Here is a 17,542-nt window from a genome sequence, read left to right on the forward strand (position 1 = left end):
ATATAACTCCTCACAGAAAACACTTCAGTGGTATTTTTTTTTTAAGTGAGGCAATTGGGGTCAAGTGACTTGCCCAGGGTCACACAGCTAGTAAGTGTTATGTGTCTGAGGCCGGATTTGAACTCAGGTACTCCTGACTCCAGAGCCAGTGCTCTATCCACTGCGCCACCTAGCTGCCCCTCAGTGGTATCTTGGTAAATCGATGATGTTCTAGAGATCTTTAGAGGAAAAAAAGAGGGAAATGCCCATATTTTTAAATCTCTTGTGTATAAAAACTTGATAGATACCGACACAGCCATTCTATCATTTTTCCCCCCTTAAGTAAGAAAGTATGTGTTTAAATTTTTCTTTTTTGGCTTTTAGAATCAAAATTTGAATTTATGAGAAAGCAGTTAACTTTTTTAAATTAAAAATTATTTATTTTTGGCATTCTTTTCTAAGTTTTATGTTCCAAATTCTCTCCCTCCCATCTCCTTCCCACCCATTGAGAAGGAAAGCAATATGATATCAGTTATACATGTGAAATCATGCAAAACATATTTCCATATTAGCCATATGTCAAAGAAAAGCATGAAAAATGAAGTGAAAAAATGATACTTCAGTTTGTACTCAGTTTATCAGTTCTCTTTCTGGAGGTGGATAGCATTTTTTTTCATCATGAGTCCTTTCGAATTGTCATGGATCATTGTATTGATCAGAGTTTTTAATCTCTTTGGGATATAGACTTAGTAGTGGTGGTATTGCTGGGTCAAAGGGTTCCTAGCCCTTTGGGCCTAGTTCCAAATTGTTCTCTTTGAATGGTTGGACCAGTTTGTTAGTCCACCACCAGTTCATTTATGTAGCTGTTTTTCCTTCCTCCCCCCAGCATTTGTAATTTCTGATAGATGTAAGGTGGTAGTGCAGAGTTGTTTTAATTTGCCTCTCTCTGATCCATAGTGATTTAGAGCATTTTTCTATGACTATGGATAGCTTTGATTTCTTCTGAAAACTGCCAATTTATATCCTTTGACCATTTATCAATTGGGAAATGACCCTTATTTTTAGAAATTTTACTCAGTTCTATGCTCAGTATATAGTTGAGAAGTGAGGTCTTTATCAGAAAAAACTCCTGTAATTTTTTTTTATATATATTCACTGTCTGTGGCACCTTCTAGTAAAATGTAGTTTCCCTGATTATCTCTTTTAATTAAGTTTATTTTTGCTTTTCTTGAGAGTATGATCACTATCCTTGCCTTTTTTTTTTTTTAAGTTCAGGTGAAACATTAGATTCTGCTCCTGCCCTTTTATTTTAATTGTGTTTATCTTTCTGTTTCAAGTGTGTCTTATAAAGTACATATTGTGGGATTCTGGTTTTTAATCTATTCTTCTATACACTTGTGTATTATGGGTGAGTTCATTCCATTCACATATATAGTTATGATTTATTAATTATGTATTTCACTCCATTGCATTTTCTTCTGTTTATTCTTCTCTTTTTATTCTGTCCTTCCTCAAAAACCTTTTGCTTCTAACCACTGCTTTCCTTAATCTGTCCTTTCTTTTATCACTACCACCTCTTTCTTTTATCCCCTTCCCCTCCTATTTCCTTATTAGTTGTTGCATTTTCTATACAGAACTGAGTGTGTATGCATATACACTCATACACATATATACATACACACATATATACTATACATACACACACATATGTATATATACTTCTGTCTTTGAACCAGTTCTGGTGAGTGAGGTTTAAGCATTGCTCCCCCCCACCCCCACCCCTTTTTTCCTTCACTGCCAAAGTTCTTCCTTGTGTTCCTCTTTTGAGAAATTTTTCCCTCTTCTACTTCTCCCTTCCCTCTTCTCCCAGAGTTTCCCTCTTTTTCACCTCTTCATCTTTTTGGAGATCATTCCAACAAAATTGATTCATATCCATGTAAAAATCCTCTTATCTGCCCTAATAATGATAAAGTTTTTAGGAGTTACATTTATCATCTTCCTGTTTAGGAATATAAACAGTTTAACTTTATTGAGACTTTTGGAATTTCTCTTTCAGGTTTACCTTTTTTTTACTTCTCTTGAGTCTTGTGCTTGGGTGTCAGATTTTGTATTTAGCTCTGATCTTTTCATTAGGAATATTCAGAAGTTCTCTATTTCATTAAATATCCATTTTTTTTCCTCTGAAGAATTATATACTAAGTTTTGCTGGGTAAATTATTCTTGGTTGTAATCCTAGCTCTTTTACCTTCTAGAATAGCATATTTCAAGCTCTCCTCTCTTTTAACAAAGAAGCTGCTAAATCTGACTGTGGCTCCATGATGTTTGAATTGTTTCTTTCTGGCTACATGCATTTTTTTTTCTTTCACTCAGGAGATCTGGAATTTGGCTATAATATTACTGGAAGTTTTCATTTTGGGGTCTGTTTCAGGAGATAATTGGTAGACTCTTTCAGTTTCTACTTTACCATTTTGATCTAAGATATCAAGGCAGTTTTCCTTCACAGTTTATTGAAATATGTCTAAGTTCTTTTCTTTGATCATGACTTTCAGGTACTCCAATAATTCTTAAGTAGTTGCTTTTTTATCTATTTTCCAGGTCATTTGTTTTTCTTATGAGATATTTCACATTTCTTTTATTTTTTCATTCTTTTGACTTTGTTTTATTGGGTTGGTTTTTTTTTTGTTTTGTTTTTTTTTGGTGTCTTGTGGCATCATCAGCTTCTGTTTACGCACTCTGATTTTTAAGGAATTATTTTCAGTGAAAATGGCCAACTCTACTCCTTAAGGAATTCTTTTATTGATTGAAATTTTGTACCTCTTTTTTCATTTGGTCTAGTTTCCTTTTTAAGGTATTCTTTTCTTCAGTGAATTTTTGTGCCTCTTTTATCAGTAGGCTAATTCTGGTTTTTGAGGTGTTATTTTCTTCAGCATTTTTTGTGACTCTTTTACCAAGCTGTTAAGTCTCTTTTTACAATTTTCTTGCATCATCCTCATTTCTTTTCCCAATTTTTCCTCTACCACTGATCTCTCTTTTTTTAAACCATTAGAGGAATTCTTGCTGGCCTTGGGTCCAATTAGCATTTTGTAGCTGTTTTTACATTGTTATCTTCTTAGTTTATGTCTTGGTCTTCCCTGCCACCGTCAAATTCTTTTTTTGTGTTTTCTCATTTTTTTCCAGTCTATTTTAATGTCATTTATATATACTTTTTTTTTTACTGTGTTTATTCTTTGCTTATACTTCCTGCCCCTCCCCCTTTTCTCGTCTCTTCTTTTTTCTCTTCTATTTCTCTCCTTTCCCTTTCCCTTTCTCCTTTCTCATGACAGGGTAAGAACTTCTGCTCTAGGCAGTGGTCAAACACTACTGGCTCTTGAACAGCAGAGTGACATGGTTAGATATATACCTTGGGAAGATTACTTTTGGCAGATTGTGGAGGGTGGATTAGAGGCAATGGATTGTAAAGAAACAAACCAATTAGAAAACTATTAACCAAGTTTGATCCTCTGGAAGAGTTTAGAAAATAGACCTTTCTCCCTTTATTGCAGAGGGAGTATGTATGTGGAATAATACATATACTCTTAGTTTTGCTGACCTGCTTTTGCTATCTTTTTTAGACTTTCTTACAAGGAGCAGCTCTCTGGGTAGAGAAAGAGAGAGAGTTATTCAGAAAGTTGTGTTATGGAAGGAGAAAGGCATCATCAGCAAAAGGTCAGGTACCACATAGTAAGAGCCTGAGCTAGGGTGGTGACTGTGAGTGAAGAGAAGGGAGCAGTGAGACAGATGTTGAGTAGCTACAGTAGGAATGACTTGGTAACTTATTGAATATGGGGAGTGAGGGAAGGGATAGAGTTATGGATGACTTCAAAGTTATGTATGTGGATGATTGGAAAATGACGATGCCCTCAAAAGAAATAGGAAAATTGCATTAGATCACCTTTGGTTTTTTACATTCCCCCATGTCACTTAGCACAGGGCTACAAATTCTTACTTATTAAAAGTTTATAATATGAGAATCTGAAATGGGGATAGTGGATATTTATCTTTAAGGCCTGGAGTTTTCTTCAAATGATTCTTAGGGAATAGATCACCAGAAGTCTGTACCTTTTTTCCCCTCTGCTTTCAAGTAACTTTTAATCTAGTAGGGGATAAAAAAAGAAATAATTTTTACTCTTTTTTGGGGGGGGCATAACAATTTAAGATTAATTGTTGAGGTGTGGCAGTCTTCTTGGGTGGAAAGGGAGGGCCAACACCAAGAAGTTTCTGAAGTTCTGATGGGTATTTTGTCTATGTTATATTATAGTATAGTTGAGTCAGTAATATAAAATATATCTCAAAACTTAATTCAGTGGTTCAAATCAATTAAAATTATTTTCCAAGGACTAATTTTTTTAGTGAAGTTTGGACTTAAGTCAAAGATATATCCTTCCTGGAGCAGTGGTATGATGTGGCAGAGAGGATAGAGTGCTTGCCATAGGGTTAGGAAGAATGCATTTGAATCCATCTTCTAACATTCCCTGTTTGATCACGATCCTTGCTTAACCTTGCTGAGCTGAATGTTAGTTTACTCATTGGTAAAATTGGGGGGTGATAATGATGATGATAATGGTTATAATAATACTGATAGTATTCATATTGCAGTTTAAGGTTTGCAAAGCACCTTACAAATACTTATTTTTATCTTCACAATAACTCTGGGAGGTCATTGCTCTTACCCCCCATTTTACAGAAGAGGAAACTGAGGCAGAGTGGTTATAATGACTTGCCTGGTGTCACATAAATGTCTAGGGCAAAATTTGAACTCCATTTTCCCTGAGTCTGGTTCCAGCATTCTGTCCATTGTACTGTCTTGAACTACCTGTCCTACAGAGTTATTCTGAGGCTCAAAGCAGATAGTGTATGAAAAGTGCTTTGATAACCATACATATACATATGTATTGTAACAATATATATGTCTGTATATCAGCAATTATTACTCTTTTGTTGAAGGGTAGTTAGTAATTCTAAAAGTGTTGTTTTTTTTTAAAAGATAATATAAATTTTTAGTTTCTTGGTGAGAGGTGGAGTGGCACTAAGACAGTAGTTAATATTAGTTTAAAAGGTATCAGACCATGACTTCCTACAGCTAAACTACATTAGAAATATATTCTTTCTAACTTGAATCTTAGTGAAATTGAATAATATACCAGAAAAGCAAAGGGCACACACATCATTGCTTTCAGTGTTTATATCAGGGCCTTTGTTCTTAAGCAGTGATACTAGTAGATCAGTAACACTTTGAGCCTTACAGTTTTGGAATTTAGTAATTCAGGAAAGGATAGTGAAATGAACCTTGCTAAAAGGCAAAAAACATTGGAAGGGAATACCATAAGCCATATGAAAAGACAAATTAATAGAGAAAATAAAAAGTAAAATTATTTTAGCCTTTATGATAACCAGAGTCTAGAGTGAAAATTTGCCAGATCCAGGAGTTTAAGGTTTTGGTTTTCTAAAACTTTCCTTTGCAGTGGCATTTTCTCCTTCTGTGTTTAAGAGATTATAATTTTAGATTTGAAATTGAAACTATCTTGTTAGATTAGAGGTGAAACAGCTCAAGCTTCTATTTCTTTTTAAATCATCAACTATCTTGTTTCATTTGGCGTTTGCATCCTTCTGATAATTGAGCTTCTACCTCAGATTCTGCGAGATATCATTTATTTAATAATTCAAGTCATTTTACATAAGTATCCTTGCTAGATATATTCCTGAGGTGAAAATAATGCTTTCCTTGGGAAATGGAAACCTGGGTTCAAATATTACCTCTGGTACTTCTTATATGTGACAATGGGCAAGTCACTTTACTTTGTTTCTTCAGTTATAGAATATAGATAATAATAGCCTATCTACTTCATATGGTGATTTTTGGAGGATTAAATAAGAAAAGATATATAAAAGCATTTTTTTTTGTTTTGTTTTGTGAGGCAACTGGGGTTAAGTGACTTGCCTAGGGTCACACAGCTAGTTAAGTGTTAAGCGTCTGAGGCTGGATTTGAAGTCAGGTCCTCCTGACTCCAGGGCCGGTGCTCTATCCACTGCGCCACCTAGCTGCCCCCCAAGCATTTTTTTTTTTTGTAAACCATAAACTACTATGTAAATATCAGTTCATTACTGTATTTTATTATGGCCACTCAAATCCTAATCTGATGCCTTACTGTGTTAAAGAACTAGCCCTGGTGGATGAAGCCTATGCTAGGGGAGTGCAAGAACCAGCAGATTCCCACCATGCTGTTTCATACTTCTTATGGTGGACTCTGTGTATGTCTGTGTCTGTGTGCCTGTTGTCCAGGACCCAGCCAAGCTAAGGTTACTAGAAAAACTTATTATTATTACCAAATTGACTGCATTATGAATTTTTTGACCACATCGACTCCTGAAGATCATCTACTAAGCCACAGAGAGGATGTGACCTGCATTGCTTGAAGATCAACCACAGTGATGAAATTACAGATCCTTAAAATTTGAAATGTGCTATTTTATAACTTAATTTTGAATAAGGAAAAGGAGCTGACTATTTATTTTTTTCTTTTTTAAAATTTTTTATTGAATAGAATTCTATTTTCCAAAATATATGTAAAAACAAATTTTAACATCAATTTGTAAAAAATTTGTGTTCCAACCTCTCTTCCTCCTCCATTCCCACCCCCCACCCACCAGAACTCAAGCATTTCAAAATAAGTTATACATGAATAGTCATGGAAAACATTCCCACATTAGCTAGGTTGTGAGAGAAAACAGTAAAAACAAACAAACAAAAAAACCCCAAAAACTTTAGATTGAGGAATTATCAAAGAAGAAAAGAAAAAAATTTTTAAAAATGTGTTTCCATCCATTTTCAGATACTATCACTTCTTTCTCTGTAGATGGGTTGCCATTTTCATAAGTCCTTCAGAGTTATATTGGATCATTGCCTTGCTGCAAATAACCACATGCTTCCCAGCAGATCATCTTACACTATTGCTGTTATTTTGTATACAGTACATTTTACTCTGCTTCAGTTCATGTAGGTCTTTCCAGGTTCTTCTGATAGTATCCTGTTCATCATAACCTAAATAAAGTACCTTAAACTTGACAAAGAATTTTCTTCATATTAGCCCATCAAAGTAGGTACCATATGTTTTGCCATTATATTCAATCATCATAACTATTTCCCTCCATCCTATTCCCTTCCCATGATATTTACTCTATTTTCTATCTTCTTTTAAACTCTTCCTCCTCAAAAGTGTTTTACTTCTGACTGTCCCCTCCTCTACTCTGCACTCCCTTTTTTTTTTCACCCTTCCTTCCTTATCCTCTTCCCCTCATACTTTCCTGTAGGGTACCTTAAATTGACAAAGATTTTTCTTCATATTAGCCCAGCAAAGTAGGTACCATGTGTTTTGCCATTATAATCAGTCATCATAACTCTTTTCCTCCTTCCTATTCTCTTCCCATGATATTTACTTATTTCCTTCATGTGAACAACCTCTCCGCAGTCTATTTCTCCTATACCTCAACCCTATTTTAAAGATGTCATCATGGGTTAGTTAGGTGACACAGTGGACAGTGCACCAGCCCTGGACCCAGGAGGCCCCAAGCCCAAATCTGGCCCCAGAAATAAGACACCCCACCCTGTCTGCCCCACAAAGAACAAAACATAAATACTTTACAGATATCATCCCTTTATATTCAGTTCAGACCTGTGTCCTATGTGAATTCCTTACTGAGATAGTTCTTATGAGTTTGAAGTATTATCTTCCCATGTAGGAATATAAACAGTTTGATCTTTTAATATCCCTCATGAAGTCTTTTTCCTGTTTATCTTTTTATGCTTCTCCAGGGTCTTGTATTTGAAAGTCAAATTTTCTATTCAATTCAGGTTTTTCATAGCAAATGCCTGAAAGTCTTTCTCATTGAAATTCCATTTTTTTCCTCTGAAAGATGATGCTTAGTTTTGCTGGGTATGTGACTTTTGGCTGTAGTCCCAGTTCCTTTGCCCTCTGGAATATCATATTTCATGCCCTCCGGTCCTTTAGTGTAGAAGCTGCTAGATCTTGCTTTATCCTTATTGGAGCTCCACAGTATTTGAATTCCTTTTTTCTAGCTGCTTGCAATATTTTCTCCTTGACCTTTGAGTTCTGGAATTTGGCTATAATATTCCTGGAGGTTTTCCTTTTGGTATCTCTTTCAGGAAGTGATCGATGGATTCTTTCAATTTCTAGTTTAGCTTCTGCTTCTAGAATACCAGGACAATTTTCCCTCACAATCTCTTGGAGGATGGTGTCTAAGCTTTTGTTTTGGTCATGGTTTTCAGGTAGTCCAATGATTTTCAAATTATCTCTCCAAGATTTATTTTCCAGGTCAGCTGTTTTTCAAGGAGATATTTCACATTGCCCTCTATTTTTTCATTCAATTGGATTTGCTTTACTGTGTCTTGGTTTCTCATAAGGTCACTAGCTTCCATTTGTTCAATCCTAATTCTTAGGCAATTATTTTCATCAGGCAGTTTTTTAATCTCCTTTTCCATTTGGCTTTTCAAACTGTTGACTTTTCTCATGACTCTCCTGCATTGCTCTCATTTCTCTTTCCATTCCTTCCTCTCTTTCTCTACATCTTCGTTCTATCTCTCCTACTTTTTCTTCAAAGTCCTTTTTGAGAGCTTCCATGGCCTGAGACCAGTTCATATTTTTCTTGGAAGCTTTGGATGTTGGATCTTTGACCCTGTTATTATCTTCTTCTTCTGAGGTTGTATTGTGGTCTACCTTATCCCCAAAGAAGTTTTTGATGGTCTTTTGCTTTCTCTGCCTACTCATCCTGGCTTACTATTTCTTGGCTTTTTACTCCTTCTTAAAGTGTAGCACTGCTTCCAGTATACACTGTTCGTGCTACAGTGTGGCCCAGGGGGTGATTGGGCTTCTCAGCCTGCCTGGCTTGTGAGTAATTACAGCCACTTTTTCTTTGACCCGGAAACAGAAGTCTGATTGAACTCTGATTCTCTGTGGTCGGAAGCTTGGCATGCTTTTGCCCCTCCCCCACTGGGCCACCACCACTCGATTCAGCCCACTGATTCAGACCCAGGGCTCTTTGCCCCAAGTCCAGTAGATACTGCCTCCACTTCACCCTGGCCTACCGCCAAACCCCCTCACTGAGTTGTTCAGCCTGATCAGTAGGTGATCAGAATTGCCCTCTTTTGTGGAGAAATAGTCTCGCTCTGTTCTTATGTGCATTAGCCTGTTCTGGGTTTTGATTTTTTACTGCATTATTTGGGCGTGAGTGGACGAGTTTATCTGGAGTTTGTGGGAGTCACAGCCCCTCCTCTGCCATCTTGGCTCAGGAGCTCACTATTTAAATGAACCTAATGCTCTCAATCCTATAAAGTTCTTTTGTAATGTAAATAATTTCCACTTAATATTACTTTTTAAGGTTGCTGTGGGTTTTTTTTCCATAAAGTAACAAAACCACTAAGGGTTTTGCTTTTATAACTTCTCCACAATTATACTTTATGCAAATTTTTTATTTGAATTCATTCTTGCTAGACACAAATATGAAATAGAAAGATGTACCCCTTTGTACTTTCTCTGTATTTTTCTAATTATAGATTATTTGTCACTGATGACTTGGGACAGTTATTTCTTCTGTCTAAATGCTCACATTCCCCCCCCCCCCACACACACACACACTTTAATAAATCAAGGGGGCTTGGGCAAGGGAAGGACTCAGGATGGAAGAAAAGTGCATGAGAGCTTTAAAACTATGGAAAAAGAAAAAAACTTTTCTGGTCCTATTTTAGGACCAGAAGGATGGATAGATGAGTAGTCTAAGAATCAAGCACAAGAGCCTAATGCTAAATAATTCCTATCATTCCATGGTGGTTGCACTTTTAAATTTTTCAGCTATTACTCTGTCCTCCCATGACTGTTGCTTAGCCAAGCTGTACATATTTATCTCCTTTAATCCTTTCTTCCAAGTCAGTTTCTCCATTCCCTCATTTGTATTGCTCTTCTCTGAAGTACCCTAAATGGAATGCAGTATTTTCAGGTGCAATCCATCTTATTGAAGTAGTGTAGAGGTAAAATTAGTGTAAGGAATATCACCTCCCTATGTCTTTTTGTATTTGGCTAAACCTTATTTTAGTGCTTTTATTGCTACATTACATCAGAAACTTGAATCTAATTTTCTGACCACTGCCATCCCTAGACAACTTTCATTTTTTTTTTCTCAGTTTCTTTTAATACAGTCATGTACTCGGGGGTTAGAAGGCTTTTGACTAAAATTGTTTTTTCGGGGGCAGCTAGGTGGCGGAGTATATAAAGCATCGGCCCTGGATTCAGGAGTACCTGGGTTCAAATCCGGCCTCAGACACTTGACACTTACTAGCTGTGTGACCCTGGGCAAGTCACTTAACCTCCATTGCCCTGCAAAAACAAAAACAACAACAAAAAAAACTAAAATTGTTTTTTCTTTCTTTTTAATTTGTTTCTTTGTTAATTTTAAACGAATGATATTTTGATATTTTTTCTTCCTAAAGCCATATATATAGTTTTCCTAATGGCTTTTTTAAAAGTTCAATTTAAGGTTTCATAACTATTTTTTTTTTTGCTTTTGTTTTCCAGACCATTAACAAAGATGAATATTTTTTTTAAAAATAAGCAAAAACCTCTTATACTCACCTTTCCCTCATTCAGAGTCTATTAGTAACATTTTTCATTTTCCTTTTTTATGTTATTAACTATCAATTATTATATCATGGGGATTTTTCCTTTTCAGGCTCGGCTATTTTAAAAATACCAAGAAAATTGACTCAGTAATGCTAAGTATATATCATTTGTGATTTGTTTGCTAATTTATTGTTTTGATCTAAAGAACCTTTTTAAAATTGACTTCCTGATTTCACCCATACTCAAACCCAAATGAAAATTTTAAGAAACTCCTCTTAAAGTCACTAATAATTTAGTCAGGTAGTTACTTTTCCTAACGCTCTCATGGAAATCTTCGAGAACTATTAGTCAGTCATAAGTTGACCTGTTGGGAAATTTGGTCTGGATTTTAGTTGTTTCTTGAGGCTATTTTTAACTTTTTCTCTGGCTGTTAATTTATACTAAAAAATTTTAAGCTATTAGATGCTTAATAGCTTATAACCTCACTAAGACTTTTGGGGTAGCCTGTATATGAAGACCACTTCTAGATTTAAAAGTATGACATTTCATAATTAATATAAATGATGCTTGCTGAAAGCTTTGGTAGAGGTTCTGGGAAAAAAATATTAGGGAACTCAGGTGGTGGTAGTTTTAAAATTTTTTTTTTTCCTACTGCAACTTGAAAGCAGGGTCTCTTAAGAAAAGCAAATTTATGGAACAGTAATGCATTGTTGGTAGAGTTGTGAACTGATCCAACCATTGTGGAGAGCAGTTTGGAAAACTGCCCAAAGGGCTATGGGGCTGTGCATACCCTTTGACCCAGTAATACCACTACTAGATCTGTATCCTAAAGAGATCATGGACACAGGACTGGAGAAAGGCAGATGTCCTAATTTTCCAAAAAGGAAAAGAGTAGAAAAGAATAGATCAGTAAATGTCACCTCGGTTTCTAGGGAAAAAACCCAAACCAACAGTGGATTTTTTAAAAGATGATGAACTTCTAGAAAAGGAAGCAATCATCACAAAGAGCCAGCACAATTTTATGAAGAACAGGTTATACCAGACTAACCTTATTTTCTTTATTGATAGACTTAGAAAACTGATAAATAAGAGATGTTGTTTTATATTTTACTTAGATTTCTGCAAAGTGTGTGATAATTTATATCATTATTCTTGTGAAAGTGATATATATGGACTAATCTGATAGTTAAATGGTTAGACTCAAAAATGTCAGCTTCCATGTTCATTTAGGAGAGTTCAGTACTTAGACCTGTGCTGTTTGCCATTTTTATCAATGATTCTAAAAAGAGCACAGATGACATGTTTATCAAATTTATAGATAATGCACAGCTAGGAAGGATAGCTTACTAACACAGTAGATAAGAAAAGTTGGAATTTGAGAAGATCTTGATAGGATAGAGGTTCTTTTTTGTGTCTTTTAGCAATCATCAGCTGATACCATTTTTCTCACATTTATGAATTACTTGCCATATTGTCACTGTCTTACTCAGTTGTCTCAGGAAAATTCCCTTTCACTTCTTTTTATGGCTTTCATTCAAAACCTAAAGTAATTGTAAGTGTTTAATGAATACAGATTAACTTTGTCTGTGTGTGTGTGGGGGGGAGGGGTGCTGTGGACAAGTTACTTAGACATTATCTTCCTTAGCATCTGTTTCTTAATACAGATAGTGCAGTGGATAGAATACCAAGTCTGGAGTCACGAAAACCTGAGTTCAGACCCTGCCTAGGACACTTAATAGCTGTGTGTGCAAGTCACTTCACCTCTGTCCATCCTGATTTCCCCAACTGTAAAATGGAGATAATAATAGCACTTGCCTTCCAGGGTTGTTATTAGGATCAAATGAGATGCCAGGTACTTAGTAGACACTATAGAAATGCTTGTGTCCTTCCTCTTCTTTTTCATTTTTCTTCTCTTTAAAAGTATATTGTTAAAATTTGGTTTTCCATTGGCAGTCCTTGATGTGTTAAAAAAAGTATGAAGTCTTCATTGTCATAAAATAGTGAAATAACCAACTGAATATTATAGCTGTCTTTGAATACAAAATAAATGTATCATTTTATATGCTTTAATTAGAGATTAGAGAGCCTTTCTTAAATTATTTGAGGGATGAGAGAATTATCAAAATAAATGAATGTTAAATAGAGCAATTTCTTTACCATTTTAAAAAATATGTTGTTTCATTGTAGATTTCACCTTAAAACATGCCCTATAGATTTGAGGTTTAGATTTTAAAAATAATTATCACAAAAATATTGGAATTGCTAATTTTTGACATGTAAAAGGTAACTGGTAATACATCTAAATAAAATTATTATAGATATTTGTATGTGATTAAAGTTAAAATGACATGCAAATTCCAGTAATTTTTAAGGTTGAGGTGTTGAGAATGATCATCTTTAAAGTTTACAACCAATTTGCTAGTATCTGTTATGGGAGTTTTTCAATAAATGCATTTTTTATTATATTGTACAAACTTTCCTAATTAAATTCCTCTAGACAGGCTTATTTTAACTAGTTAAAAGTGGCTTTAGGCATCTTCCCTCTTATTTATTGAATTGAAAGAGAAGATGTCAAAACAATATAAGAGATTTTGGATAATTATAATGTACAAGGCAGTGTCCAGCTTGCCTAAGGTACTTTTCCTTTTTTATATTTTACAAAGTAATCTTAAAGTATTTAAAGCTGCACTATCAGTATTAAATTTTACTTCAGAAATAATAATCAATAATCAATCTTAAAGGTTTCCAGCATCAGCTTTCAGTTTGTAATGCATGAGCTGTACTATAATATAAAACCTTATGACATTTTAATTAGGAAAATAGATCATGGAACTCCACATGCTGGAATAAATTTTCCAGGCACTGCTGCTTGGGCATATTGCATGTTCTTATAAATTGGAATGAAAAATACATTAAAACTTGCCTAAATTAGAACTGCTTTCAAAGTTGAAGAGAATGGTAATGGTGGAGGGTAGGTGACTTTTTGGAGTCTACGGAGAAAATGAAAGCAACACTTTGGTACTTCAGCAGAAAGATAATTTTGGTCAGGGTCCTTGGACTACATTGTTATTTTCCATTTTTGTGTACTACAGGCAAAGGTGAAGATAGTGATGTCCTCAGTATCAATGCTGATGCATATGACAGTGACATAGAAGGACCATGCAATGAAGAAGCAGCTGTGCCAGACGTACCAGAAAATGTCAAAAATGAAACTGGTCAAATAGATGACCTCCAGAAGGACATTGAGAAAAGTGTGAATGAAATACTGGGATTGGCAGAATCCAGCCCAAAGGAGTCTAAAGCAGCAGCATTGACTGTCCCTCCCTCAGAAGATGTTCAGCCTTCAGCTCAGCAGCTGGAGCTCTTGGAACTTGAAATGCGGGCCAGGGCGATTAAGGCCCTGATGAAAGCTGGTGATGTTAAAAAAATAGCTTAAGGTTATTTCATTTTAATAAGCTTTTGGATTTCCTTGAAGAAAATAATGTCAGTTTATTTCAGTTATAAAATTTATTTGTATTATATGTGACATTCCTCATTCAACCCTATTTTGCAAAGCCTGATCTTTGGCCAAAACTGCTTATGGTTATTTTTTGTTGTTGTTTCTACTATGAGGTTTTCGTTTTCTGTTTTTTATTTGTGACTCATAAAGCTGGATTATTTGTACACTTTGCTAGATCAGTATTTATTTGGGCCTGGTTATTTCTTTACATCCATTAACAAAGGGTCCCAAATTATATACATTTAAGTCTAAAATACAACTTAATGCTTCACAAAAAATAAAGACCAAGTAGGTTGCCTTTGACTGCCTGCACTTTTTCAGTAAGAAGTTAAATTATTTCCCTTTAAACTTCTTCACAATTAAAAAAATTCAGTTTTATATATGCACTTTTAAGAATACAGTGTCTTGAAGATGCCTTTTATTGATTATTGAAATATTCTAATGTGGTTTTGTGAGGCTTCTCATTGGATCCAAGATGTTAAGAATATGTACCTATTAGTTAAAGCTGAAGAACTTTATTTTTTGGACAACTAAATGCATACTTAGAGATCTAAAGGGGCTGAGGAGGAGCCTTTTAACATAACAATATAAATAATTTTCCAACATTCAAACAAACCATTTTAAAAGATATTTGGTTCTATTGGATGCGTTGTTGAGTTTCTTTCCTAATTGGAGAAAAAAATTCATTTACATTCCAAGTTATGAGTAAAAGAGAATTTTTTTTATTGTACCAAATTTTACCTGGGAGTTTTTGGTTGAAGATCTGATGTGAAAATTCATTCAATTCAAAAAAGGACTACTGTTTTGGAGATGAAGACTTTTTGATACTTTGCCAATAATAAAGTTGTTTCATATCGGTGTGGAGCACTTTGATCACCTAATAAAATGTTACCCTCTAGTTTTGTAGCATTTATAAGAAAATTAACATCTTACAGTTTATCCTCAGGATACTTATTTTTCTTTGGCAATAATTTTAAATTTTAGTACAAAGCTAATTTGGGAGACTCTTCGCTTAAATCAATTTTTACTGGAATGGATATAGTACCTCAATTTTTATATTTGACTATAAACAAATAGTTGGTATGTATGTGCATATATGTTTTTATTAATTTACATGCCCATATAAACTAATAAATTATCTCCTTTTGGTGTTCATGAGAAGTTTTCTAACAGCAGAAAACTCATGGAGCTGCATTTTTATTGTGAAGCTTATTTATTGTATGTTGGTATTGAGTTGATTTCCTATGGAAATAGATGGTACTTATTAAACATTTGTACTGCACATGTTCTTTATTTTTTTGGTTCCCCAATACCAATTTTTTTAAGTTGCTATATTTCTTTTATCCCTGAGTCATTCTCATGAAACTCATCAGCCAAAATTGAAATAGTTAATCTTTAAATTGTTAAATGTGGATATTAATTTGAATAACAGGTACCCACTGTGATTGGTTTAAGATAAAATAACATTGATTGAATTGAAGTAATCTTTTTTCTTACTCTTACACTTACACAAAGTTAATACTAATCTAGTGCAAAATGAACTTTTTAAAAAGCTTGCCAAGTTATTGAGGTGAATGATATTAATGTTACTATAGCAAGAACTATAGAGGTTTGAGTGACACATGAATGACAAAAATGACCACCTTTAAGGATGTTAATTTTTCATTTACAATCCATTATTCACTGTGGTTGGAGGACATTTGAGTGGAGTGGGCGAGTATGAGATAGAATGGAATGAACAAATGAGAAGTTGTCAGAATTATGCCTAAGACAAATAGGTTCTCTATTTTCAGGGCTGTAGTTGTGGCTGTTTTAGCATTTTCATTTGATTAGTAGCCAAACTTTTAGAAATTACTTTTCTTTTTTATTAAGAACTTAACAAATTTTAACATTTCAATAAAAGAACATTTTATATGAAGCCAAACTTGTGTTATAGTATGGAAGTATAGATAAAGAGCCAACCTTTGAGCCAAAAAGATGTTAGTTCATCTCCCTCTAGCATTACTGCCTTGATGACTCCTTTGCCAAATCACTTTACTTTTCAGTGCTCTAAGAAACTCTCAAGGACAATAAGTTATAGATAACATGCCGACCTACATTTCTAGAGAGTATCCTCACTTGGGAGTTGCTTATACCAATAAAATCACAGATCCTGTACTTATCTATTTAACTTAACATAGCAACAAAAACGTCCTGCCATCTGTCAGTTGTTAATGGGTTATATGTATTGGTAAACAATCTCAGGCACAAGATCTTAGTGTTCTTTAGAACTCCCTATCCATCCACTCAGGTGTACTTTGAAACCATCACAGAAAATCCCAAAATCTCCTTGAAAACCATAATCCCAGAGCCCTTTATGCTGGAGTAAATCTGTTCTCTCTATACTTTATCATTAAGAATTACTTTCCATAAATGAGTTTTTTTAAGGCTAATGATTTGGGCTGAGGATTTTCATTCCTATTACAGTTTATAGGCAGGTCAGAAACTGAGGCAAGAGGATCTAAGAATAATTTCTGAACTATTTTGGTAATAAATCCAACTCATTTATTAATACCTTTTTTAGACCTAATAATGCAAGGCATTTAGAAATGCTTGTCTAATAATTTTTAAGACTCTTATTTCTGTTCCACCATGAAAAATGAACTTAGAAGACGTTTTAACTTGAGATTTTAATTATCTTATAAAGACAGTGATCAGAACACTTGAACTACCTGGGCTACTAAATAAAGTGATGTTTTACAAGTCACTTTAAACTCTCTAATTCTCATATTCTTTACCTATAAAGAAAGGGGGTGAGATTTATCTGGTGCCTTCCAATTCAAAATGCTTATAATTCTAATAGACTAAAATTTTAGGAAACTGAAATTCCTGAAATGTTCTCAGCAGGCATGTGTGAGGTAAGTTGATTTTTTTATTTTTCATACTGGGAATGAGATATAATTATTGCATTAGATTACATTTTGCCTCTATATCTGGCTTGAATAAAACATTGATTGTGTAAATAATATATATTTACATTTTTAAAAAAATGTTAGCTTTTGTATTTTAGCCTAGTTATTGTTTGTCCTTCATTCTCAAAGAGGACCATGACATCAGGAAGGTGATGTCATGACTTGCAAGTGAATTGGATTTAAGTGAGGGAGGGCTGTGCAAAGTCACCAGCCCTCTCTTTCTCCTCCAGATCCATCTGAGTCCAGTGGTAAGATATAGATCAGGAAAGCTGGAGATGGCCCCACATGCAGTGGGAGACTTTGGCCTTTTTAATCTAAAGTCTTTCCCAGGTCTCATTTTAACTGAGGTGTAATACCCATTCAGTGATTAAAGGCTAGGTAAGAAATGAGGCAAAAAAATGGCCTCTGACCTAGTCCAAAAAAAAAAAAAATCAATCTGGGAAGGG

The 17,542-nt window shown here is 34.6% G+C and overlaps 1 protein-coding gene across 2 annotated transcripts in view; it reads left to right on the forward strand.

The window, feature by feature from the left end:
- The window catches only part of CAAP1 (caspase activity and apoptosis inhibitor 1), a 66,803-nt gene extending 49,721 nt beyond the window's left edge, over nt 1-17,082 (forward strand). For both annotated transcript variants that reach the window (XM_043979798.1, XM_043979799.1), the window contains one exon: nt 13,739-17,082. In XM_043979798.1, the coding sequence (XP_043835733.1) occupies nt 13,739-14,082 (344 nt within the window). In that variant the 3' untranslated portion in view covers nt 14,083-17,082. The remainder of the gene's footprint in view (nt 1-13,738) is intronic.
- The last annotated feature ends 460 nt before the right edge of the window (nt 17,083-17,542 follow it).

Source organism: Dromiciops gliroides, chromosome 1 (genome assembly GCF_019393635.1).
Source record: "Dromiciops gliroides isolate mDroGli1 chromosome 1, mDroGli1.pri, whole genome shotgun sequence".
In the NCBI taxonomy this organism is placed as follows: domain Eukaryota; kingdom Metazoa; phylum Chordata; class Mammalia; order Microbiotheria; family Microbiotheriidae; genus Dromiciops; species Dromiciops gliroides.